Source organism: Rhinatrema bivittatum, chromosome 4 (assembly GCF_901001135.1).
Source record: "Rhinatrema bivittatum chromosome 4, aRhiBiv1.1, whole genome shotgun sequence".
Classification (NCBI taxonomy): Eukaryota; Metazoa; Chordata; class Amphibia; order Gymnophiona; family Rhinatrematidae; genus Rhinatrema; species Rhinatrema bivittatum.
In genome coordinates, this window is record NC_042618.1 from 356,437,740 (window position 1) to 356,461,785 (window position 24,046).

Consider the following 24,046-nt stretch of genomic DNA (forward strand, 5'->3'; position numbering starts at 1 on the left):
ATCAGGGTACCCACTGATGTCTGGTCCCCAGCCTTTTGTCTCTTAGGCATAATTTTTGACAGCTTGGAACAACCATCCTGACATATTCTACTACTCACTAAAGGTTGTCTGATAGCTTTGAAGCTAATTCTACAGTGCTGGCTGAAACCTTCCGGGCCTTCACTAGAAAGGTGGATAGCTGTACTTATGGATGTTTTATCTTTTAGAAATCATTCACACATCAAGGGAGAGCCAGCAAAATTTGAGGCCAGCTGTAAGGCAATCTGGCGCCCCTTTATCGATGATGTCACTGGGGGGCAAAAGTTGAAGAGACGAGTTCACCAGGAGTAATCTGCTTGTAGATTGGGGGGGTTCTGAGGTGAAGTACTACTGGGCTGCTGTATTGCTCCAACCTCTCAATGGAATAACGTCCTGTACCTTCTTGCACCTTTGGAACCAGAACTATGACCTTTAAGTCAATCAGCTGTTGTCATAAGGCTTGTACGACCACACTTTTCTCTGTGGATTTGTATGGGGAAACCTGAAAAGCATCTGCATGTGACCAGAAAAATCCCTGAGCATAGCCGTCTCATCACTTCCAGGACCCATTGATTTGAAGTGCTATGGAGCCACTCTCAATAAAACTGAGATAGATGTTCATCTATCTCTGGTATAATAGGATAGATCCCCAAAACTTCATTGCAAGGAACAGGAAGCGCCATCCTTACTAGTATGCTTTGACGGAAAGGACAGATTTTTTTTTTCTAGAAAACATTTATCTCCCAGATTCCTCAGGATGCAATGCACAGAGGCACCCAGAAAGCCAGTATGGCTATCTGTCCCTTAGGGCTCCACTGAGGGAGTAAAATTAATATATACAGACTACTTTGGAACCAGGGAAACATGAGAAACACTCTTGCAACCATCTGACTCTCTACTGAGCTACAGGGGAAGTTCTTCCTGAAGAAGCATACACGGGGGAATTCTTGGTCCAAGAAACCCTAAAAACTCAAAATCTCCCTACCAATCTTGTAGTCTGCTGCTGAGAATCTTAAGGGTGTGAAAACTTCTCACAATCTGAGCCCCTTGGGAATACCAACATAGGGCCATCAGATTCCAAACTACTGCAAGCTAGCAGACCCTAAGCAATGTTAGCCTCTTTGGCTTTTTTTTTTTTTTTTTTAAACTTCAGGTCAAGAAAAACTGTTAGGCATCCCATACTTTTCTTCCCGAGTACAGGGGTGCCAGAGACAATCCCTCTTGAGTTGTCCATGTCCATAGCAGTCAAACCTGGAGGGAATGTGTACACAGAGCTCTCAAAATGGAACCTATGACCAGCTTCAGTCTGTTCAGATTGCTGCAACAGATAGATAAAACTCACACCTTCGCTGCTGCCTTGAACACAAAAACACCGGGAAACAGAAATTAGAAAGATACTCCATCTGGTACAGGGCCAGCCAATCTAAGCCCCTCAGGACTGAGCGCAGGGGCTTTTCATTCTGTCTCTCTCTCTTGTACCTCAAGATGGCTACTGGTCCCACCTCTGAATGAAACTCCTAGTGGGAACAGAAAAAAATGCAGCTTGTATTGCCAAAGCGATCCTCTTGTAATGGTGCTTAAAAATGCCTCGTTTCCAGAACAGCGTTGGCATACCTTGCAGTCAGGCGCAGACATTTTCCTGTGCTCTCCAAGAAATTCCGATCCTAGCAGCTTGTGTTACTGTGCTCACATAGAGACCTCCCCATGTGGTTCTGATACCGCCCATAGAGCAAATCACCAGGCGCTCATACATGAGGCTCAGATACCGCCAACACTGCACATCACCAGTTTCTTTCTGCAATCAGGAGCCTGCAAATGCCAGGACACAGTCACTTGTTTCAGCAAGTAAGGCTGCAATCATCTGCGGTTGTGCTGCGCTGTCCCACTGCCACCACAAGTGCAAATCCCCAAAGAATTAGCTCTCCCTGCCACTGGGACACCTAATATGCCTGGAGACCTTCTCAGAATTTCAGCCCTCGACCTCAATGGCCTCACACCAAACAACTCTGCTTCCTCTGTTTTTTTTTTTTCTTTTTAAACAGATATCCAGCTGAAGGCAGAACTAGCACTAACAAGGATAACCACCCTATTTTTTTAGCCATTGATAAATGTCCCATTTTCCTTAGCCAGCCATAACAAAGAGGCAGTAGAGAGGGGGAGAGGGTGTGACGGGGATGAGAGGCCTCAAATAATCACACTAGCAGTCCTCAGGTCCCCAACGCTGGTCTACTGAGGGAGGGAACAGTCAGCTATCACCTCAGGAGCTGCCAAACCCCATGGTATAGACTTCATACCAGGACCAGGCTCAACTGAGGGAGGGAGAGAGAAAATATCTATCATCTCAGGAGCTGCCCACCAGATTTTTCCTGTTCATTCAGCCTAACCAGGCCTTAGCTCCCATTCATGTGAAGCAATCCACCATCTGCTAGAGACAGAGAATATTGGCAGACTGATGTCAGTGCAGTACTATATAAAAGTGACACCAGCGACTCAATTTACCTATGTCTCCATCTGCTGGTTGAAGTGCATAACCCACTTGTGTGGACTGGCCTGCCCGAATCGAAGGAGTATGTAGATATGTGCATGGAAAGGGTGAGAACAAAACTAGTGCATCCTTGTCATGCTGAGATGAGTAAATTGCCAACCCACATTCGAAAAAAAAGAGTACTTACAACTGCTGAGGTCTGTTTTCAAAGTTATTACAATGATGCTTGGTAGTAATTGCACAGCCACTTCCTTCCTTCCAGTTCTGGGGTACAGGGTTTATATCTTGAGATCAAATTAGAGCAGGGCTTCCCAAACCTGTCCTGGGGCACCCACAGCCAGTCGGGTTTTCAGGATATCCACAATGAATATGCATGAGATACAATTGCATACCATGGAGACTCAGTATATGCAAATGTACCTCATGCATATTCGTTGTGGATATCCTGAAAACCCGATTGGCTGAGGGGTCCCCAGGACAGGTTTGGGAAGCCCTGAGTTAGAGCCTTTCCTTCTTGGTCATAAAAAGGTATTCAACATATCTCACATATAATAAGCAGGGAGTGACAGATGTTCTCCTTTCAAAATTCAAAAGATTGATATAAACTCGATAAAGATTTCTTTGCATATTTACAATTAAGGCATCATGTGGAAATACTGAGTAAGCGAGGGATAAATCAATTTGGTCAGAGACATTTTTTTAAATAGATGAAATAGATTATCTTTGGCTTGGACAAGACTTTTCAGGAGCAGACCTCTCTCATTGCCTCTTATGAAGATCTGACAGCAAAATGGAGTAGGGAATTTCCTATTAACTTGACCATAGAAAAATTGGAAAGTGGTTTTGCAAGTATTAAAACAGTTACAGGGAATATGAAATTAAACAAAATGCAATACAAAGTGTCTACTTAGGATTTATTTCACAAGCTAAAGCATATGAAGCCAAAATATTATCTCTGATAGATGTATTAAATGTAAAGTGAATTGGGGAATTTTTTTTATTTTAACACTTCATAGCCCGTAATTTCCATTGTTCAAAGTGAGGGACAAATTCAACGTACATAAAAAACTGTATATAAAACACAGAAACCATGCACATATGTTCAGGTTTTGCCTTTATGGGCCGACATTAATGGGATTTTTGTCTACAGTAATCAGGCAGTCGGTTCAAGTTATGGTTGAAGATATTATATTTGATGATGTCTCTCTATTTAGGATTAGAGTAAAGGTGTAAAACTGTTTTGAGAAAAAGTTTCTTAGTAGGGAAAAGGTAATTTTGACCATATGGAGAGAGGTGAACCTGCCATCTTATTGGTATTGGCAAAATGTGTTACATATTATTATGCAGATGGAAATTTAGACTTCTGAGATATTTCTGCTTGTAAAGATATATATTTTTAAAAGTTTGGGTACCATACATTCAACAGCACCATGAAAGAATTTGATGTGATATCCTTAATTACCTGGTATAGAAGCAGCAATTTCTGATATTTTGGTAGGTGTGTAAATATATGGGTATAACATAGGATCTTTAAACCTAGAGGAATGTGATTTGATGATAAAATGAAGGGGAGGAAAGAGGGGAGATAGAGGGTTTCATTTATTGCAATACTTATGTTCAATTTGATTGTTTTATCTGAAAGAGGAAAAAAGATGCAAAATGTAACATCTAGATTAGTGATACATGCTTAGTGTACATAAGAATTCAATGTATACTAGCTGTTTGACTGTCATATGCTTTCTTTAATAAAAAGTTTGAACATAAAATTAAAAGATTTATTTATAATCTCCCTGGTTTTTCTAATTTGTTTCTGTACTATTATGATGCTTTTCTAAATTAATCAGTTTTATGGCTAAGATTTTGCCAAACTAAAGAACATTAGCGAAACTATAGAACAGCACACTATAGAATTGTTAAGCAACATTCCCAGCAGGTTTCTGTGGCTTTAAGGCAACAAAACTTCATTCAACTTATTTACAAGCTGTATCTAAAATTACCTTCAATTTAAAGCTTTCAAGTTTTTGTCGGAAAAGAAAAGGATTTCCACCTCCAGCACAATTTAAAAATGCCTGCATCCAGTCCTCACAGAATGTGTTTTTTCCTGTAAAAGAAAATGTTAAAATAAAATATACAGGTTCGGCTCCATAATATGTATCCTCATGTTCCAGATCAATGTTGGAGGAAATGTGGGCAAGTGGGATCGTATCTTCATATATGGTGGACATGCCCTTTAGTGCTCCTTTTTTGGGCCAACCTGCAAAGGTGGCTGCGAGACATTACTGATATGGATATTCACCTGCACTCTACCCAGCGAGGACTTGGCTAAACCAATGCAATCCTTCATATCCCAAGTATATATTGCGGCTCGCTGTGAACTAGCTAAAGTTTGGAAAATGTCTGACATACTATCTCTACCTGCTGTGATCCATAGACTTCATTTGTGCTATCGAATGGCCCACCTCACTACCCTTTAACGGGATCAGATGCCTGCTTTCCGCCGTTCATGGGAACCCTTTATTAAGTGGCTTACCGCACAGTCTACGACTGGGAGCAAATAGGATGCCTGTCTATTCTCTATTACTAATCTATACATATCTTATTGATCATTTCGTATTTGCATAGACATTGACACAGAGCAACAAACACCAAGAGCCAAATTTGCTACTTCATGAGATTTATTATGCAAAGTGCACTCACTGATTGTCACCTTGTTTTGTGTCTTACTGTCATGCTGAACTGAACAATCTGCCTACTTTCAACCTCGTGGTCATTATTCTTTATATGTTTCATGTTGTAATTGTTCAGAGAAGAGATGAGATGGGGAGGGGGGGATTACAGGGGTTTTTTTTCTATGATAACTGTATTGGCCTCAATGTTTCGTTGTATAGCATTGTTTTGTTATTTTGGTCAATAAAACTTTACATTAAAAAAAAAATAAAATATACAAAGATACCATACAATAACTAGTTTTTAAAAATTTTCAGGGATGGGAAACCTCTAGACTGAGGACCACACCCCCATTCAAGTTTTCAGAATATCCTTAACAGGCATGTGAGCTTTGTATACAATTCAGACAGTGTACATGCAAATCTCTCTCATGCATATTCATTTGAGATAGCCTGAAAATCTGACTGGTGAATGGCCTTTGAGCACTGGAGGTTCCCCACTCTTGGTTTAAACCAAATGACAATAAGAAATTACATTTTAAACTACTACAAAAATTTTCATTTGAAAGGTTTTTTCCTTTATGGTTTTTATGCAATTTGTTACACACACATGTATTTAAAGCAGGCTATGTCAAACTGCACTGAAAAAAACCACAATTGATATTTTGGCCCAGCATTAAAAACCAATCCGCTATACTATGTGCAGGAAATGCAATAAGAGAATGATAGATGGGCTCCCCTTTTTTTGGTCTGCTCCTGTGAATAAAATCTACAACAGTTATGATAAGTTACCTAAGGGGAAAAATGGGTTATGACTAGGAAACCACCTGCATTATAGAACTGAGGAGTTGGTCCACTGCAGTCTACCACAACTGATTTCTGCTGCTCCTCTGTCATGGCCATACACAATGAAGTCATGGTGCCTTCCTGCACCAAGCCTTGTAAGCTAGCAGCACTCAGAAACCTAGTGCAAAAAAACCAAAACTCGTGAACATGTTTTTCTAACAATATGGGACAGAACAATGAGAATAGCATTGTGACATTTCTTAATGCACATTTCCTTATGAAGCATGCCATTTTGTTTTTTTCTATTTTCTACTTTACATAAAAGTAAAAATGTTATTTACCTATCAATGTCTTTCTTTGTTCTGTCATCAGATTCTTTAACTTCAATGGGAGTATAACTCAAAGCCTTAAAGAAAAAGGTATTTCTGTTGCCACTTTATGGTTGTAGGATTTACATTTGAAAACAGAATGAGAAATCAGACTTTACTTTAGAATAGGGTTGCCAACTTTCCTGATTTTATCTGGACTGTACAAATTTTCTGGGTACTGTACTAAAAGCACAAAGGGAGAGCGGAGCAGAAAGCACACACATTTAGGTAAATAGCCAACAAAATAACGTGTGGCAAATAATTATACTGAGCAATAACAGTTAAACAAACAAAACAGTTTTTTATTGTACTTGTGCACACAGCACTGGGACATCACGGCATTTACTCTTACAGACTCTGAGCACTCCCGGTCCGTTTAAAGTCATCTACTGTAAATTTCCCTGGGTTGGTTCTTGTGATCACATCCCTCTGGATGTGTATAACAACATGAGAAAGTTTTCATACTTCTCAGCTATGGAATTGGAGACCTCCCAGTCCGTTTAAAATTACCCTATTATACTTTCTTCCTGCGATGATCCCAGCACTCTTCAGGTTGAGCAGAATAATTTAAACATGAGAAAGTCCTTATAGGCTTAAAATTCTAAGATTTGTCCAACGTTTCAGTGTCATAGTCACTGCCGCGTTTTTGTCTTCCTGATCTCCTGCTTTGAGCTGCATATCTACCACTAAGTCATTAGTAGACATTTGTCCGCGTTTCTAAACATACAATTTTGAAAATTCTGGTCCCCCTGATGCAGCCTGACGTGAAACTCGGCCGTGTCGGAGTCGTTCAATTATATACATTTGTCTACTGTGGTATTTAACATTGTGCACAATTGATGTGTGCACAAGTAAAATAAAAAATTGTTTTGTTTGTTTAACTGTTATTGCTCAGTATAATTATTTGCCGCACATTATTTTGTTGGCTACTGTACTAAAAGAACAGGGAGAACTAAAATGTTCAGAAATATCCTGATTTTAGCCTCCAGCTGCAGGTTGGCATTCAATCCTCTCCTGCAGTTATACAATATAGTGTGCACTTTAGCAGCTACTCTGTATTCAGAATGTATCGGATACATTTATTTTGTATCATTTACATAGACTTCAGTCCAATTTACTGAGAGGCCTAAATAATTTTACAAACAGTAGTTTAACCCCTGGGCTGATAAAAGCAAATCTTTTTCAAAGTAAAGCAGTTTGAAAAATAGTGGTCATGACATGAGACTCCAAAGAAGTAGTCTCAGGAGCAACATCAGAAAATATTTCTTCATAGAAAAGAAAAATTGGTTCTTACTTGCTAATTTTCGTTACTGGAATACCACAGATCAGTCCAGACTCCTGGGATTATGCCTCCCTTCCAGCAGATGGAGACAGAGAAAGTTGCACTGGTATATAACCAGGGGGTGCCACCTGCAGTTCCTCAGTATTGACCTGTACCCAAGCCAAGATTATCCCTATAACAGCCTTAACTGAAATAACTTTCCACAAACAAGCAAGGGGAAAAGAGGTTAAACCCCAAAAGAAAACTGTTCACTCAAAAAACTCCAAACCAGGAGAACAAACTTGAAATCTTAAGCAGCTCTGCATCCTATATAAAACAGAATCAAGTCAGAAATTTGAGCGGACTCTCCCCATACAGGCAGAACTCTGGACTGGTCAGTGGTATTCCAGGAACGAAAATTAACAGGTAAGAACCAATTTTCATTTCCTGTTCGTATCTGGATCAGTCCAGACTCCTGGGATGTAACCAAACTTCTTTAATTAGGGTGGGACTGTAAGAGTCCAGCTCGAAGAACACTCTCACCAAAGCCCATGGTATCTGGGGCTTGGACATCCAATTGATAATGTCTGGTGAAGGTGTGCAACAACTTCCAAGTAACCACCCGACAAATTTCTTGTGGTGACACCAGCTGACACTCGACCCAAGAAGTCACCCGAGTCCAAACTGAGTGCACCCTCAAACCCTCAGGAACCTTACAGATATAATGGAGACATTACTTACCTGATAATTTTGTTTTCCTTAGTGTAAACAGATGGACCCAGGACCAATGGGTATTGTGCTCTTCTGCTAGCAGATGGGGGACGGAGTCAGATTTCAAAGCTGACGTCACTCTAGATATACCCAGCAGTAACCTCAGCTCTTCAGTATTCTCTTCAAAAAGCCATTGTGGATATATCTTTGCTTAAATAACTTGATTACACTTGAGTAAAACTTGAACTGGTTCAACTAATTTCCAGACTGGAGACCGCCAGTGCACTCAACCAATTAACGCCGACACTGGACAAACTGTGGGTTTCTTGAACTAGGGTAGGCCATGGCTTACCCGTATTTGCTTAGTCTCGAGGTTTGTTATCCAAGATTCACCTTTTCCGGGGCAGCCGTGGGCAGGATGCTGAGTCCATCTGTCTACATTAAGGAAAACGAAAGCATCAGGTAAGTAATTTCTCCATTTCCTAGAATGTAGCCAGATGGACTCAGGATCAATGGGATATACAAAAGCTACTCCCACTTAATACTGCCCTTGCGAAGGCTGCGTCTTCCCGGGTCTGAACATCCAGGTGGTAGAACCTGGAGAAGGTGTGTATGGAGGACCATGTCGCCGCTCGACAGATCTTGGCGGGCGACAGCAGCTTGGTTTCTGCCCAAGAGACTGCCTGGGCCCTTGTAGAATGAGCCTTAACCTGTAGAGGTAAGGGCTTTCCTGCCTCTATGTAGGCTGCCTTGATTACTTCTTTGATCCAGCGGGCTATGGTTGCCCGCGAGGCAGCTTCCCCTTGTTTCTTCCCGCTGTGAAGAATGAACAAGCGATCCGTTCTGCTCACCGGTTCCGATCTTTCCAGGTATCGCACCAGGAATCTGCCGACATTCAGGTGGCGAAGAAGGTGTGAGTCTTCCGAGTCCTTATGTTCATCCGGAGCTAGTAGCAAGATGGTATGGTTCAAGTGAAACGCGGAAACCTCTTTCTGAAGGAAGGAGGGGACAGTGCGCAGTTGTAGTTTGGAGATGTGATGAGCTGAACATATTGCCACCAGGAATGCCGTCTTCAATGTTAAGAGGCGCAGTGACAGACCGCGTGTTGGTCTGAAGGAAGCCCCAGCTAGGAAATCTAATACTAGACTGAGATTCCACAGAGGCACCAGCCACTTTAGGGGTGGTCGGAGTTGTTTAACCCCTTTCAGAAAGCGGGACAAGTCCAGATGGGTTGATAGCCGGATACCGTCCACTTCTGCTCTGAAGCAGGCCAGTGCGGCTACTTGGACCTTGAGGGAGTTGAGTGACAACCCCTTCTTCATACCGTCCTGTAGGAACTCCAGAATCATGGGAGTCTGCGGGAGAATCCTGCGGTCCTCACACCAGACTTTGAATACTCTCCAGATCTGTATGTATGACAGGGATGTGGAGAACTTGCGCGCTCGGAGCAGGGTGTCAATCACAGCCTTTGAGTAACTGCGCTTCTTCAGGTGAGTCCTCTCAAGGGCCAGACCGTAAGAGAGAATCGAGATGGATCTTCGTGGAGAATCTGGCCCTGCCGGAGAAGGTCCCTGTGTGGAGGTAGGAACAGAGGGTTTCCCGCAAGGAGTCTTTGCATGTCTGCGTACCATGGTCATCTTGGCCAATCCGGGGCCACTAGTAGAACTAGTCCCCTGTGATGTTCTTTCTTGCAGATGACCCTGCCCAGTAGTGACCATGGGGGGAAGATGTACAGTAAGTCTTCCTTCCGCCAAGTCTGGATGAGAGCTTTGATTCCTTGGGATTGTGGCTCTCGTCCGTGGCTGAAGAATCTGGGGACTTGGGCACTGAGATGGGTGGCCAGTAGGTCCATTGCTGGGAGGCCCCAGCGATTTGCTATCAGTTGGAAGGCTGTGGTTGACAGCGTCCATTCCCCCGAGCCAGGCTCTCTCCCGTATTTTGTTGGGGCGTGGGAACTGGAGTTATTGTCTTCAGACTGAGTAGTCTTGTTAGAGTGGTTTCTACTGCCAGTCTCTTGGAATGGGAGTGGCAGGGCGACATCATAAATTTGTCTCGAGGGATGCTGCGGAACTCCAGAGAGTAACCTTCTCGAATGATATTTAGAACCTATTTGTCTGACGTTATCTTGACCCATCTTTGGTAGAAGAGGGCAAGTCGACCCCCTATATCCTCTTCCTGTGGATAGGATGGCCCATTCTCATTGTGGAGCACGGCTGGAGTCTGTCTCTGGGCCTGCTCCCCTCTTGGTCTGTCTGTTACGAAAGGGCTGGGACCTTCCGGAGGGACGAGTTGCCTGGAACTGCGAATTCCTGTAGGGTCTAAAGTGCTGCAATCCTTTGCCCTTGGTTCTTCTGGGGGAGGGACGCTGAGATCTTTTACTCCTATCTTCCGGTAGCCGAGGCACTGGGGATTCGCCCCATTTGCTGGCTATCTTCTCCAATTCACTTCCGAACAAGAGGGATCCTTTAAAAGGCATTCTTTATTTATTTATTTATTGATTGATTGATTGTTATACCGAGTTTCATGATAGGCATCACATCAACCCGGTTTACAAATAACAAGGAGTGTAAAGCATAACGTAACGTAAAAAACAATATTTTCAATAAGAACCTTGAACTTTAAATACAGTGAATCAGAAAAAGGGAGAGGGAAAGTTACAAAAAACAAGGAAAATAAACTTGGGATGGAAGGGGAGAAATTGAACAGCACAATATTTACATTTCAGCCTATTGATACATTAGAATAGCAAGTGAAAAAATAAGACTATGAAACGGTACATAGGTAATCAAATGAATAAATATGACACAGTTGTGAATGGTAATAGTATGATAAATATTCAGCAGGAATTAGTGAGAGAGGGTTTGAGGTTGGTTGATTCGTGTTTACATTCCATTATTGCATACGAGTTAGTGCTAGTGAGAGGAGGTTTTATTCAAGGCTTGGAAATGCTTTTTTGAAAAGCCAAGTTTTTAGTCTTTTCCTAAATGTTAAAGAGCATGGCTCTTGTCTCAAATCAGGTGGGATCGAGTTCCAGAGAGCTGGACCTGCTGATGAGAAGGCTCTGAGACTCAAGGATTTATGTTGGTAGGTTTTGGCCTTTGGAATGACTCTTTGTAGTGTTCCCTGATAGGCCTGGCGGAGGTGAATTTTTTAAGTGGTATTTGTAGGTCGAGTTGCGTGTGTTGGTTGATAGTTTTGTAAATGATGTTAATGGTTTTGTACATGATTCTATAGTGGATCGGAAGCCAATGGAGGTTTTTGAGAATAGGTGAAATGTGGTCAATTTTCCTGGAATTTGTAAGGACTCTGGCTGCAGAGTTCTGAACCATTTGTAAAGGTTTGGTGTAAGAAGCTGGGAGGCCTAATAGTAATGAGTTGCAATAATCTAGTTTGGAAAAGATTATTGCTTGCAAGATTGTTCTGAAGTCCTGAGTGTGAAACAGCGGTTTTATTCTTTTCAGGATATGTAATTTGTAGAAGCAATCTTTGGTGGTTTGGTTAATGAATGTTTTGAGGTTGAGACGATTGTCTAGGATGGCTCCTAAGTCTCTTACGTGGGTTGTTTGAAGGAGTGTGGGTGGTTTAGGAAGTGTGTTATTGTTTTCCGGTGATATGAGCAGGAATTCTGTTTTCGAAGCATTGAGTACAAGGTTTAGACTGTTGAGGAGAAGTTTAATTTCTAATAGGCAACTGTCCCAGTATTCCATTGTTTTTGAGATTGATTCTTTTATAGGGATTACGATCTGTACGTCATCTGCAAAAAGGAAATGTTTCAGGCTTAATTTTGTAAGTAGTTGGCAGAGTGGTAGCAGGTAGACATTGAAAAGGGTGGGTGAAAGTGATGATCCTTGCGGCACTCCTCTATTAGAAGGGTGGTATTGGGATTCTTTATTATGAATTTTGACTCTGTATCCTCTGTTTTCTAGAAATGTTTTGAACCAGTTTAGTGTGGCACCTGTTAAACCAATGTTTGCCAGCTATTTTAGAAGAAGGGCGTGGTTGACTGTGTCAAAGGCCGCCGAGAAGTCAAGGAGGATTAGTAAATATGCTTGGCCTTTATCAATACCAGAGAGTAGGTAGTCCATGAGTGAAATTAGTAGCGTTTCGGTGCTTGCGGCTTTGCGAAAACCATATTGGTTTGGGGACAGAATACTGTGGTCCTCTAGGTAGTTGGATAGTTGGGTGTTTACCAGTTTTTCCATGATTTTAGCTATAAATGGTAGGTTGGAAATAGGGCGGAAGTTGTTGGGATCACATGCATTTAGATTTGGTTTTTTTAGCAGTGGCTTGATTGAGGCAGTTTTTAGGTCATCTGGGTAGATGCCATGTGATAAGGAGCAGTTTATAATATCTGCTAGGGTTTTTGCTATTGTGTCCAGGATAAGAAGAAGCATTTTGGTAGGGATTTGATCAAATGGGTGTGATGACGGTTTCATTCTTTTTAATACATTTTGTATCTCTGTGATTGTGATGGGTTCAAAGGCATTAAGCTGGATGTCTTTATTTTGGGGAAGATATGTGTTATCTGGAGACGTAGTGTTTGGAATCAGCTGATTAAGGAGATCCGATATTTTTTTGTTAAAATGAAGAGCCAATTCGTCTGCTTTAGTCTGGGCTTGTTCGGGTGGTATATCTGGAGTGATAGGTTTAGTGAGGCTGGAAACGAAGGCGAATAGAACTTTTGAGTCAAAGCTGAGATGATGAACCTTTCGGGCATAGTAGTCTCTTTTGATTTTCAACGTGGTACTTTTGTAAAGATGGAGTGATCGTTTGTAATCAGAGAGTGAGGCTGGTGAAGGGGCTTTGCGCCATTTTCTTTCTTTTTGCCGAAGTAATTGTTTGAGTTTTCGTAGTTCATCATTATACCAGGGATGTCGTTTGGATGTATTAGCAGACCTTGTTTTGGTTGTCAGTGGGCAGAGAGTGTTTGCTATAGATTTTGTTATTTTGGACCAGGATTGGAGGGCAGCGTTAGGGGTAGATACTTCAATGAGTGGTAGATCCGAGGTTAGAGCTTTACTTAGATGTTCCGAGTTGCAAGGTTTTCTGTATAGGAAAGAGGGTCTTGAGTTGAGTTTGGAGTCTGATCGAGGTAAGGAAAAGCTGGTGGAGATTAGAGAGTGATCTGACCATGGGACTTTTTTGCAATTTGGTTGTTTTGTAAGAGAAATACCAGTGTTTGTAAAGAGTAGATCAAGCGTGTGGCCTGCTTTGTGGGTGGGTTTATTGATTTGTTGTCTGAATCCCATCGCTGACAGTGCGGTGAGGAGGGCTTCACAGTTTGTAGAGAGGGGAACTTTGTCAACATGTAAATTGAAGTCACCCAGGATTATAGCAGGGGAGTCAAGATTGCGATGCAGAGTTATGGTTTCGATGATAGGAGAGGAGTCTGACTCTAGTAAGCCTGGAGGGGCGTAGACTAGCAGGATTTGGAGTTGTTCTGATTTGAACAATCCTAGTTCTAGTTTAGTTACTGTACTGATGGGGTGGTGTGAGAACCTTAAGGATTTTTTTGCAGCTAGGAAGATACCCCCTCCTCTTTTTTTTTGTCTTGGGATGGAGAAGAAATCGTAAGTCTGCGTTGGTAATTGGTTAATGAGTGTGATGTCCGGGGATTTGAGCCATGTTTCTGTTATGGCGCAAACGTCTGGGGTTGTGTCCTGCAGTATGTCGTTGAGTATAAGAGTTTTGTTGGTGAGAGATTGGGCGTTGAATAGGATTATGGTGAATAGGGTGAGGCCTAGTAACTGTGTAGTGGGGGAAATCATGATTGGGATGAGTGATTTGTAGGTGCGTGGTCGGTAGTACATTATTGTTCAGGTTGGATCGGTGCTGGATGAGTGCTACTGGAGCTTGGATGTGCTGCTAGAGACTGGATGTGTGCTTCTGTAGCCTGGATGAGTGCTGCTAGAGATTGGATGCGTGCCTCTGGAGACTGGATGAGTGTTGCAGGAGACTGGATGAGTGCTGCTGGATGAGTGCCTCTGGGGACTGGATGAGTGCTGCAGGAGATTGGATGAGTGCTGCAGGAGACTGGTTGAGTGCCTCTGGAGACTGGATGAGTGCCGCTGGAGACTGGATGAGTGCTGCAGGAGATTGGATGAGTGCTGCAGGAGACTGGATGAGTGCTGCAGGAGATTGGATGAGTGCTGCAGGAGACTGGATGAGTGCTGCTGGATGAGTGCCTCTGGGGACTGGATGAGTGCTGCAGGAGATTGGATGAGTGCTGCAGGAGACTGGTTGAGTGCCGCAGGAGACTGGTTGAGTGCCGCAGGAGACTGGTTGAGTGCCGCTGGAGACTGGATGGGTGGATGTGTGATCGCTGGATGGATGGATAAGGGTGGGTAATGGCTCTTGCTCTGGGACGCTCCAAGGGGCGCGCTAAGGGGCAAGCCCCTTAGGTTGCGCTCCTTCGGGCGCGCGACGCCTGTGGGAGGTGCGGTAATTTAAAGGCCTTTGTTGAGCCCTCTGATAGGCCTAGAGCCTCTCAGGGGCGTGATTCACTCACCGCGCTGGGTCGGCAGCTTTTTAGTTTCGTTTTTGTGTGTGTCCTTATTTTCTTTAGTTCCTGCGTCTTTTCTCGTTGCTGTGGTCCGCCTCCACAGCATGGCTCGAGGTAATGCGAGCGGGCTCCTGCCCCGATTGGGCCACGAGAGCCCCGGCTGTGGAGGGAGAGTATCGGCTGTTGCCGAGATCGGGTTGACGCAAGGAGGGAAGCCTGTGGGAGGCGCGGTAATTTAAAGGCCTTTGTTGAGCCCTCTGATAGGCCTAGAGCCTCTCAGGGGCGTGGTTCACTCACTGCGCTGGGTCGGCAGCTTTTTAGTTTCGTTTTTGTGTGTGTCCTTATTTTCTTTAGTTCCTGCGTCTTTTCTCGTTGCTGTGGTCCGCCTCCACAGCACGGCTTGAGGCAGAGTCTCCACTTGGGTCTGCACGAAGGGGCGAGTAGCACTGTTGTGGTGGGGTCGTGTAGCGAAAGGAGGGCCTTTCATCTGAATCCTCACAAAGGCTCACAAAGGAGCGCACAAAGGCTCACAAAGGAGCGCATTCTTGTGAGATTCGCTTTAGATGTCGCGTCCGCAGACCAATTCCATAGCCATAGTTGTCTTCTGGCTGCCACTACCAAGGCTATGCCACTGGCTGAGATGCGCACCAGGTCAGAGCTTGCATCTGTGAGGAAGGCTGCTGCAGGTTCCATCGTCTCACCGGTATACATTCCGGAGTTATTTGCCTCTCTCGAGAGGAGCAAGCAGGAACATGCCACCAGTGCGCAGCAGGAAGCAATCTGCAGTGTCATTACTGTTGCATTGAAAGCCTGCTTAAGGATGGATTCTAATAGTCTGTTATGAGTGTTCTTCAATGCAGCCCCTCCCTCAACTGGAATCGTTGTTCGCTTTGAGATGGCACAGACCATAGTGTCCACTTTCAAGAAACGCAGGCGTTCCTTGGTCGCTGGTTCTTCCAAGGCCTGACCCCCTTTGAAGCTGGCCTCCGGGGCATCCCATTCCAGATCAATCAGTTCCTGGATGGCTTCCTTCAATGGAAAGTAGCATGAGGCCTTACAAAGGGACACCAAGATGGGGTTCTTCTTTGGTTCCGCCATAGGGTCCGTGCCAGGAATACCCAGCATCTTCAGAATCTGGGAAACGAGGGCTGGTAATTCGTACTTGTGGAAGAAGCAAAGCATGGTTTGGTATTGTTCCATTCCTGGAGGGATTTCTCCTTCTTCCAGGGAGTCACTCATCATCTGAGGTGTCTGGGTCCCTGTTAGGGAAGTTCTTGGTTAGGCGAGGCATGTCTAGAGGCATCCGAGCCGGGCGGATCTTGTGCTTCCGGCAGGGGTTGAGCCTGGGGCGCAGCTGGTGCTGATTGCACCTGAACGAAGGCTTGCAGCCCTTGGAAAAATTCCAACCAGGAGAAGGTCCCTGGGTCCATGTTAATCCCAGGGGGAGTCAGAGTAGGTGCCCCCAAGGTGCCCTCCTGTGGGAAAGCCATCTCGGAGATGCACAGGTCCGGGAAGCTATCATCAGTAGTCCGGAACCATCTCCCGACAGTAAGGGGCCAGGCTTTGGTTCCCCCTGGGCTTCTTCGCAATGTTGACACAGGCAGGACTCCAATTCAGGCTGCTTGGCTCTTATGTGGCAGGCTGTGCAAAGAGAGTGCCTTCTGGCCTTCTTGGGTGCCGGTGCCATTGTCTGTATGTGTTTGCACGCGTGCAGTTGTAAACGCGGCTGTGCGTGTAGATATGCACCCAGGTGTGCTCAGTTGTGCGCGCAGTACTGCGCGCATCTGTATTGGACATGTGCAAGTTAGGCACATCGGCCATCCGATCTGCCCCGCGCGTACCGCCGGTTGAGAAGGGAAGATGGCGCCGACAACCCCCGCGCGTAAGATGGCACCGTCCAAGGGTCTCCACGTTTGTGGACCCTTGCACTGGATTGAGGCCTATCCCCAACCAAGGCTGCTCAACCCCATCGGTGCTCCCTTCTAACCTCACCGGGGATGGATTCGCAACGGCAATCCGAGCTCTGGAGACTGGAGACCTGAATTTAAAGATTTTTTCATACCTGGTCTCGGCGCTTACTGATCGTGTGTTGGACAGTCTCCAGCTGCGGGGGGAGAGGGAATTACCTTTACCGCCACGCTCGTTTCTTCACCCGCTGCCTTTCAGCCACACTGGGGGGCTAAGTCCATGCCGGGAACTGGCTACCGGACCAAGGTACACCCTCTGAGGGATATCGGAGATCAACCTCAGGAATTCTCGACAGGGGGAGGAACCCTTAGGTATCACCGCAGGAGAGCGGGGCTCTATCTTCCTTAAGGTAAATTTTGTTTCTTCTTTGCTGTAATTCTTAACACTATTCTATTTATTTATTTATTTATTTCGAGGTTTTTATATACCGAAGTATAGCGGGAAGCCTTCACTCCGGTTTACAAGATAACAACTTAATACATTTTGGTAACAATGGAACGAATTGATCTATAGTAACAAACAGTAACATTTTGGTACCACTGGAACGAATTGATATACAGTGAAACAGGATAACAACTTGATACAGTTTGGTAAAACTGGATCGGAATAATAAATAGTGAACTGAGTAATGGACGGGTTAAAAGGGGGAGCAGCGAAATACAGCCGATTACAAGCTTAACAGTTTAGAAAAGGGGGGCGGCGGTGACAAACTGCGAAAGGGTACTTTACAACAAATAAAGTTGGGGAATAGCTGGCATAACTCAAAGAGGAGCGAGGTAGAATGGGGGAAGAGAGGAACGGGGATGAAGGGTGGATTAGGAACGGGGAGGGGGGGTCTGGAAGGGCAGGGGGAGGATGAGAAGGAGGGAGGATTCTCGGGGGGAGTCGGTAAGTTGTGCTAGGTGGTGGAGAGAAGTGACGGCTTAGCCGACTCCGTCCCGGAAAGTTAAGTTGAAATACCAGGTTTTGAGTTCCTTTTTAAAAGATTTAATGTCACTGAGAGATCTTAGGTATTGAGGTAGGGAGTTCCATAAATTGGGTCCTGCGATAGAGAAGGCTCTGTTTCTCGTGGCGGTCAGTTTGGCAATACTGGGGGAAGGTATGTCAAGGTTCAATTTGCATGCATATCTAGTGGGTCGTTTTGCTTTGTGAAGGTGAATCATGTCATTGAGGGCGGGGTCGGTTTGTTCGAAAATTGTGTTGTGGACGATTGTCAGGGTTTTGAATTCGATTCTTTGTGCTATCGGTAGCCAGTGGAGACTTTTCAGGACGGGGGTGATATGATCTGATTTCTTCTTGCCAGTGAGGATTCTAGCGGCAGCATTTTGTAACATTTGGAGTGGTTTTATGGTGGATTTTGGGAGACCGATCATAAGAGAGTTGCAATAGTCGAGGCTGTTGAAGATCAGGGACTGCAGAACTGTACGGAAATCTTGGTGGTGGATGAGTGGTTTAAGATGTTTCAGGATGTGAAGTTTCATAAAGCCTTCTTTCATTTTCGCGGTAATGTTCTTTTTTAGGTTGAGTTCATTGTCAACCTAAAAATGTGTGTGGGATAGTATTCACATCTGATAGGAGACTAAGAGATATTGAAGAGCTGAGATTATTGCAGGGGTATATCTAGAGGGACGTCAGCTTTGAAATCTGACTCCTTCTCCCATCTGCTAGCAGAAGAGCACAATACCCATTAGTCCTGAATCCATCTGGCTACATGCTAGGAAAGTCAAGCTTATTGCCTCTTTCAACCATCTTGCTATAGTGGAATTTGAAGCCTTCTGCCCTTTCTTAGGGCCACGCCATAGCGCAAAGAGATGGTTAAACATCCTGAAGTTATTAGTGACTTTGAGGTAACGCAAAAAGGCCCACTTCATATCCAAATATCATAGGTCTTTAGCGTGTGATGCTTCTCCGCCCAAAGAAACAAATCCTGAGCTTCCTGGGCCACCGCTCGACTCCTGGCTCCCCCTTGTTGATTGATATAAACCACTGTGGTTGCATTGTCTGACAAGATGCGGACTGGGTGGCCGCTCATGGGCAGAATCGCAATCAATGTGTACCTCACTGACCTTGTCTCCAAACAATTGATAGACCAGGACTTCTCTTCCTCAGACCACTTCCCCTGCGCCGACTGGCTCTGGCACACTGCTCCCTAGCTGAGAGACTGGCAGCCATGGAAACTACCATCCAGTCTGGCACTTCTAAGTCCACTCCATGCCGTAAATGCTCCTGACCAAACCACCATGAAAGACTGGTCTTGGCGGGCTCCTCAAGAGACAGCGGAAGATGAAACTGTTCCGACAAAGGATCCCACCGGGAAAGGAGTGACCGCTGCAGAGGCCTCATGTGCCCAAAGGCCCAAGGAACTAGCTCTAATGTTGAGGCTGTAGAACCCAACACTTGAAGGTAATCGCAGACCCTGGGCACCTCCGCATCCAATCTGTGCACCTGACTCTGCAATTAGAGAATACGATCCTCTGTCAGGAAGACCCTTTATGCCCTGTTGTTGAAGCATGCTTCCAAGAACTCCAGAATCTGAGAGGGGGTGAGATGATTCTTCGCCCAATTCACCACCCACCCCAGCGATCTCAATTGCTGCAAGACTTGAGTCACTGCCTGAATAGCAAGGGCTCCCGACTTTTCTCGAGTAAGCCAGTTATCCAGGTATGGATGAACCAAGATGCCCCTTTTTCTGAGCGCTGCTGTCACCCACCACCATCACCTTGGTGAATATCTGTGGCACTGTTGCAAAGTCGAATGGAAGAGCACAAAACTGAAAATACTTGCGAAGAATCATGAAGCGGCGAAATCTCTGGTGATCCGGGTGGATTGGAATATGTACATAAGCTTTGGTCAAGACTAGAGACACTAGAAACACTCCCTTGCGCATTGCTGCGATCACCGAATGCAGCGTTTCCATTCGAAAATGAGGAAACTTGAGAGCGACATTCACCTTTTTTAAATCCAAAACTGGACGGAAGGACCCCTCCCCTTCTTCGGAACCACGAAATAAATGGAATACCTTTCCGTCCTTTGTTCCCCCACAGGAACTGGATCCACAGCTTTCGATGCTTGTAACCGATCCATGGTTTCTTGAACTACCCTTCTCTTTGGGGACGGAGCACAAGGGGACCCCATGAACAAGTCCCATAACAGGGAAAAGAACTCTAATACGTAACTATCTCTTATGTTGAGGACCCACCGCTCTGATGTGATTTTGGTCCATGCCTCGTAAAAGAGAGTCAGATGCCCTCCAATAGGAGGTAGAGAGGTGTGGACCGGCCTCACTTCTTTGGGAGGACTTGGCTGCGCCAGAGCCCTGGCCCAGACCACCTCTGCCTGGCTTTCTGCACCCTCAAAAGGACTGGCTCCTGGTGCTTTGTCTCTGAGCCCCCGCCAAGACCTAACAGGACGAAACTGCCTGTTTGCTCGAAACTGGGACCACCCCGCAAAGGAACCTTTGTACCTGTTTTCTGGCAACCTTTGCTCTTTGGTCTCTCCAAGACGTTTCACAAGCTCCTCTAAGTCTTTGCTAAATAGGAGCTTTCCCTAGAACAGTAAGGCTCCCAACCGAGACCACACATCCGCCGACCAGTTCCTTAACCAAAGAAGCCTTCTGGCTGAAACAGTGGACATCATAAATCTCAAAGAAGTTCCGATTAGGTCATACAGGGCATCCACTACATAGGCCGCTGCTGCCTCCAGACAGTCCACTTGCTTAGCCTCCGATGGAGATAGTTATCTTATGTCGTGAAACTGCTGAACCCAGCGTGAACTGGCCCTCTGCATGAAGCCACTGCCGACAGCAGCCCAAATGCCCAGTGCAGACACCTCAAATATCTTTTTGAGATGAATTTCCCACTTCCTGTCCTGCATGTCCATCAGGGCTGCTGAACCAGCCACAGGGATGGTGTTTTTTTTAGCGACCTCAGACACCAACGCGCCCACCTTAGGAAGTGCCAACAACTCAAGGATGTCCTCTGGCAATGGATACAACTTAGCCATCGACCTACTTTCAGGCCCGTTTCAGGAATATCCCACTCCCTGACCACCAGCTTTTTCACTGACTTGTGAAAAGGAAAAGCTTTCGCTGGACCCCTCAGTCCATCCATGACCGGGTCCACTCCCTCTTGATCGGTCTATGCCTGAGGAACCTTGATACCCAGCTCCTCGAGAACATGGGGAATTAAGGGCCACAACTCCTCTTTCCCGAAAATGCACCACCTTAGGGTCATTCCCTCTGCCACCGGCACCTGGCTCAACCCTCCATCCAGATCTGGCCCATCCGGACCTTTATTGGGAGCAGTTGGATCAGTGTCAGTCCCGGATGGATCTGGAAATGCTGGAACCTGCGAAGTCCCTTCCAAGTCAGTGGTGTCGACATCAGGACTGCCCAGCACAGTCCTCATTCCGAGGATCCTGGATGCCTTGCGCAGAACTGGACCCCCAGAACTTCCAGATCTCTTAACCAGCTGTTGAGCACCGAGCCCCTGATCCCGGCTTGTTCTTCTGGCTGTCTTTCGCGCCAAATATGCTTTGTGCACAAGCAGGACACATACAGAGGAAAAAGGCGCAGGATATTCTGACATATCCTCAGAAAGACCCCCTTCCCTGCCCAAATCAGGCTCCCTCCAATCAAAAATGCCATGCCCCACTGGAGTAAGCAGAGTGGGAAGGTCCTCACCCTTCCGAAGCAGCCCCGAGAGGTCTTCAGCCCCGGACAACAAGGCTGACTTTCCTGTGCCTGGCAGGGGAGAGGCAACTGCCTTCAAAAACGCTCCTGCGCTCATTTTAGCTTTACACTGCCTTTCCTGCGCGTGCACCATAAAAAAGAAGCCACGCTGACTTTAGAGGCCTGACCATATGGCAAACAGCCCTGCTGCGCCACGCTGTCAACCAAAACTCAGCCACCCACTCATTCACCTCACGACAGCTGCTCCAAGGCCCCCACAACGTAGATGACTCGGCTGCAAAAGCCTCGTCACTTCTCTACTTCCCTTTTTTCTTAAAAAGAAAAAAGAAAAAAAAAGGGTTTTTGTTTTTTAAACTTTACTTACAACAGAGGAAGCCTAGAGAGACTTCCCCCAAAAGAAGAGCTGCTGCAGAGCAATTGTTCTCCTGGAGTAGGAGGGGACTGGCTCCACCAGTTATACCTCCCCCCCACCCCCAGTGGTGACTGACAGAGACAGCCAGGGTCCCTGACCCCCTGTTCGTTTCCCTCAACACCAGGAAGGATAGCCCCACTAAGGTCTTGCAACTTCCTGGAAGGATAACTCAAAAGAATTTAAGATCTTTCTCTCTCTCTTTTTTTTTTTCAGACTGCAGAGATTGCACCTCTGTCCATCTGCTGGAGACAGAGAAATACTGAGGAACTGCAGGTGGCACCCCTAATGCCAGTGAAACTTTCTCTGTCTCCATCTGCTGGAAGGGAGGCATAATCCCAAGAGTCTGGACTGATCCGGGTATGAACAGGAAGGGTGGATACATAGAGCCTCCCCCCAGGGGAGAGGGAAGGGGCAAAATTAATAACAGTTCAAGAAAGCATGGAAGTAGTATAGTAGATTGTTACAAAGAAGTGAAGGGAAACTCAGGTATCTTCTGGGGTCTATGGCATTGTAGCAGGAAGTAAACTGGGCACACTAGATAGAATAGCAGACAAAGACCTATGTTTCTGTGTTTTCCTAATGATGAAGAATAGCAATAGAAGTTGCATGTGTGCAAAACCTATCAGAGAACATATTAAACAGCATCTCCATGCATTCGGAAATTTGACAGTTTAAAGTTGGCAACCCTACTTTAGGACAGAGTATTATCATGCCAGTTTTTTGTAAAATCAAAGGATTAAAAAAAAAAGTGTCTTTTGTTATACTATTGCCTGCAATTGATTATTACTGTTACTTGTATGATGCTGTTATTCTCATTAAAATACAGTTAAAAAATAAATAAAAGGGGATGGGAAACGGGGATTTCTACGTGAGGAAACTGTTGGCCTCAACTTGAGTTATGTACTTACATTTTGGTGTGTTTGTCACTATGATTGGCCAATAACATTTAATTAAAAAAAATAAAGTATAGGAGTTAATTAAAAATAAAACACAAAAATTCTACAATAAAGCACCTAAAATTTTGTGCATGGGGTTCCTCTTTCCAATTATCAATTCAAGATAAAATAAAATAGTCAACTCTGCAATCTGATGTACGGTGCAATAATATTTACTACTAAATGCAGCTTAGATATTTAGTTAATATTTACACATGCAGTATCTACAGCAGGGGTGCTAAAACTGGTCCCACAGGCCTCCCTAGACAATCGGGTTTTCAGGATATCCCTAATAAATATGCAGGAGAAATATTTTGCATACATAGGAGGTAGTGCATGCAAATAAATCTCATGCATATTCATTAGGGATATCCTGAAAACTCGAATGGTTGGGGGGCCGGAGGGACCGGTTTGAGCACCCCTGATATACAGGATTAACTATAAAACAAAGTGCAAAACTGTAAAAATATGTTAAAAATGTTAATTCATGTGAATTTTTTTTACATTTCAAGTCAAATATTCCTCTCTCAACTCACAGCATGTAGTAAAAAGGCAAGTTGTTCCTGAAAGAGCTGAACTACCCTCTGTACTGGTAACACAGAATCTTCAAACCAGTTGTGCAGATATGGTTTAACGCATGTTTCCAGATTACATATCTGTGACAAAACAGAAAGGTGAAATTTAAACTTGGCTGTTAATTTGCTTTCCTTTAGTCCTGCTAGGCCAGTCCAAACAAGTGGTTATGTCCTCCTGCCAGCAGATGGAGACAGAGAAAAAAAAAAAAAAAAAAAGCTCAAAGTTGACTTCACTCCCCCTTATAGGGGTCTGGTGCTGCCTTCAGCTCTTCAGTCTCCTGAGTCAAAGATAAGACAACCAAATCACAACCAAAACCTGATGTAGAAAAGAAACTTCACTCCATGGTCATTAACCCAGGAATTAGATAACATCTACACCAAGGTCATGATTAGGCCAACTACCTTCAGAGTGGGAAAAAAAATGTACTTGCTGATAGTTTTCTAAACTTGTAAGATTGAGAGCTCTTGATTGTTGTGGCTTCTCTGGGGAAGGGGGGAGGGTTTGGATTAGTCTGGCAGGGCTAATAGAAAGGAAATTATTAGCTAAGTTTAAAAATGTCACCTTCCTTATCATCCATGCCAGATCAACCAAACAAGTGGGACACACTAAAACTCCACCAAGACCAGGCGGGAGGAAGCCACAACTCCTCTCAGGACTCCTGTGTCCAA

The 24,046-nt window shown here is 44.8% G+C and overlaps 1 protein-coding gene across 1 annotated transcript in view; it reads right to left on the reverse strand.

Annotated features, from left to right (window-relative positions):
- C4H17orf75 (chromosome 4 C17orf75 homolog) overlaps window positions 1–24,046 on the reverse strand; it is a 95,765-nt gene that overhangs the window by 19,610 nt on the left and 52,109 nt on the right. The window contains exons 6-9 of the mRNA XM_029600737.1: window positions 23,339–23,458; window positions 6,297–6,361; window positions 5,997–6,133; window positions 4,501–4,604 (exon numbers count right to left, since the gene is read on the reverse strand). Coding sequence (XP_029456597.1) covers window positions 4,501–4,604; window positions 5,997–6,133; window positions 6,297–6,361; window positions 23,339–23,458 — 426 coding nt within the window. The remainder of the gene's footprint in view (window positions 1–4,500; window positions 4,605–5,996; window positions 6,134–6,296; window positions 6,362–23,338; window positions 23,459–24,046) is intronic.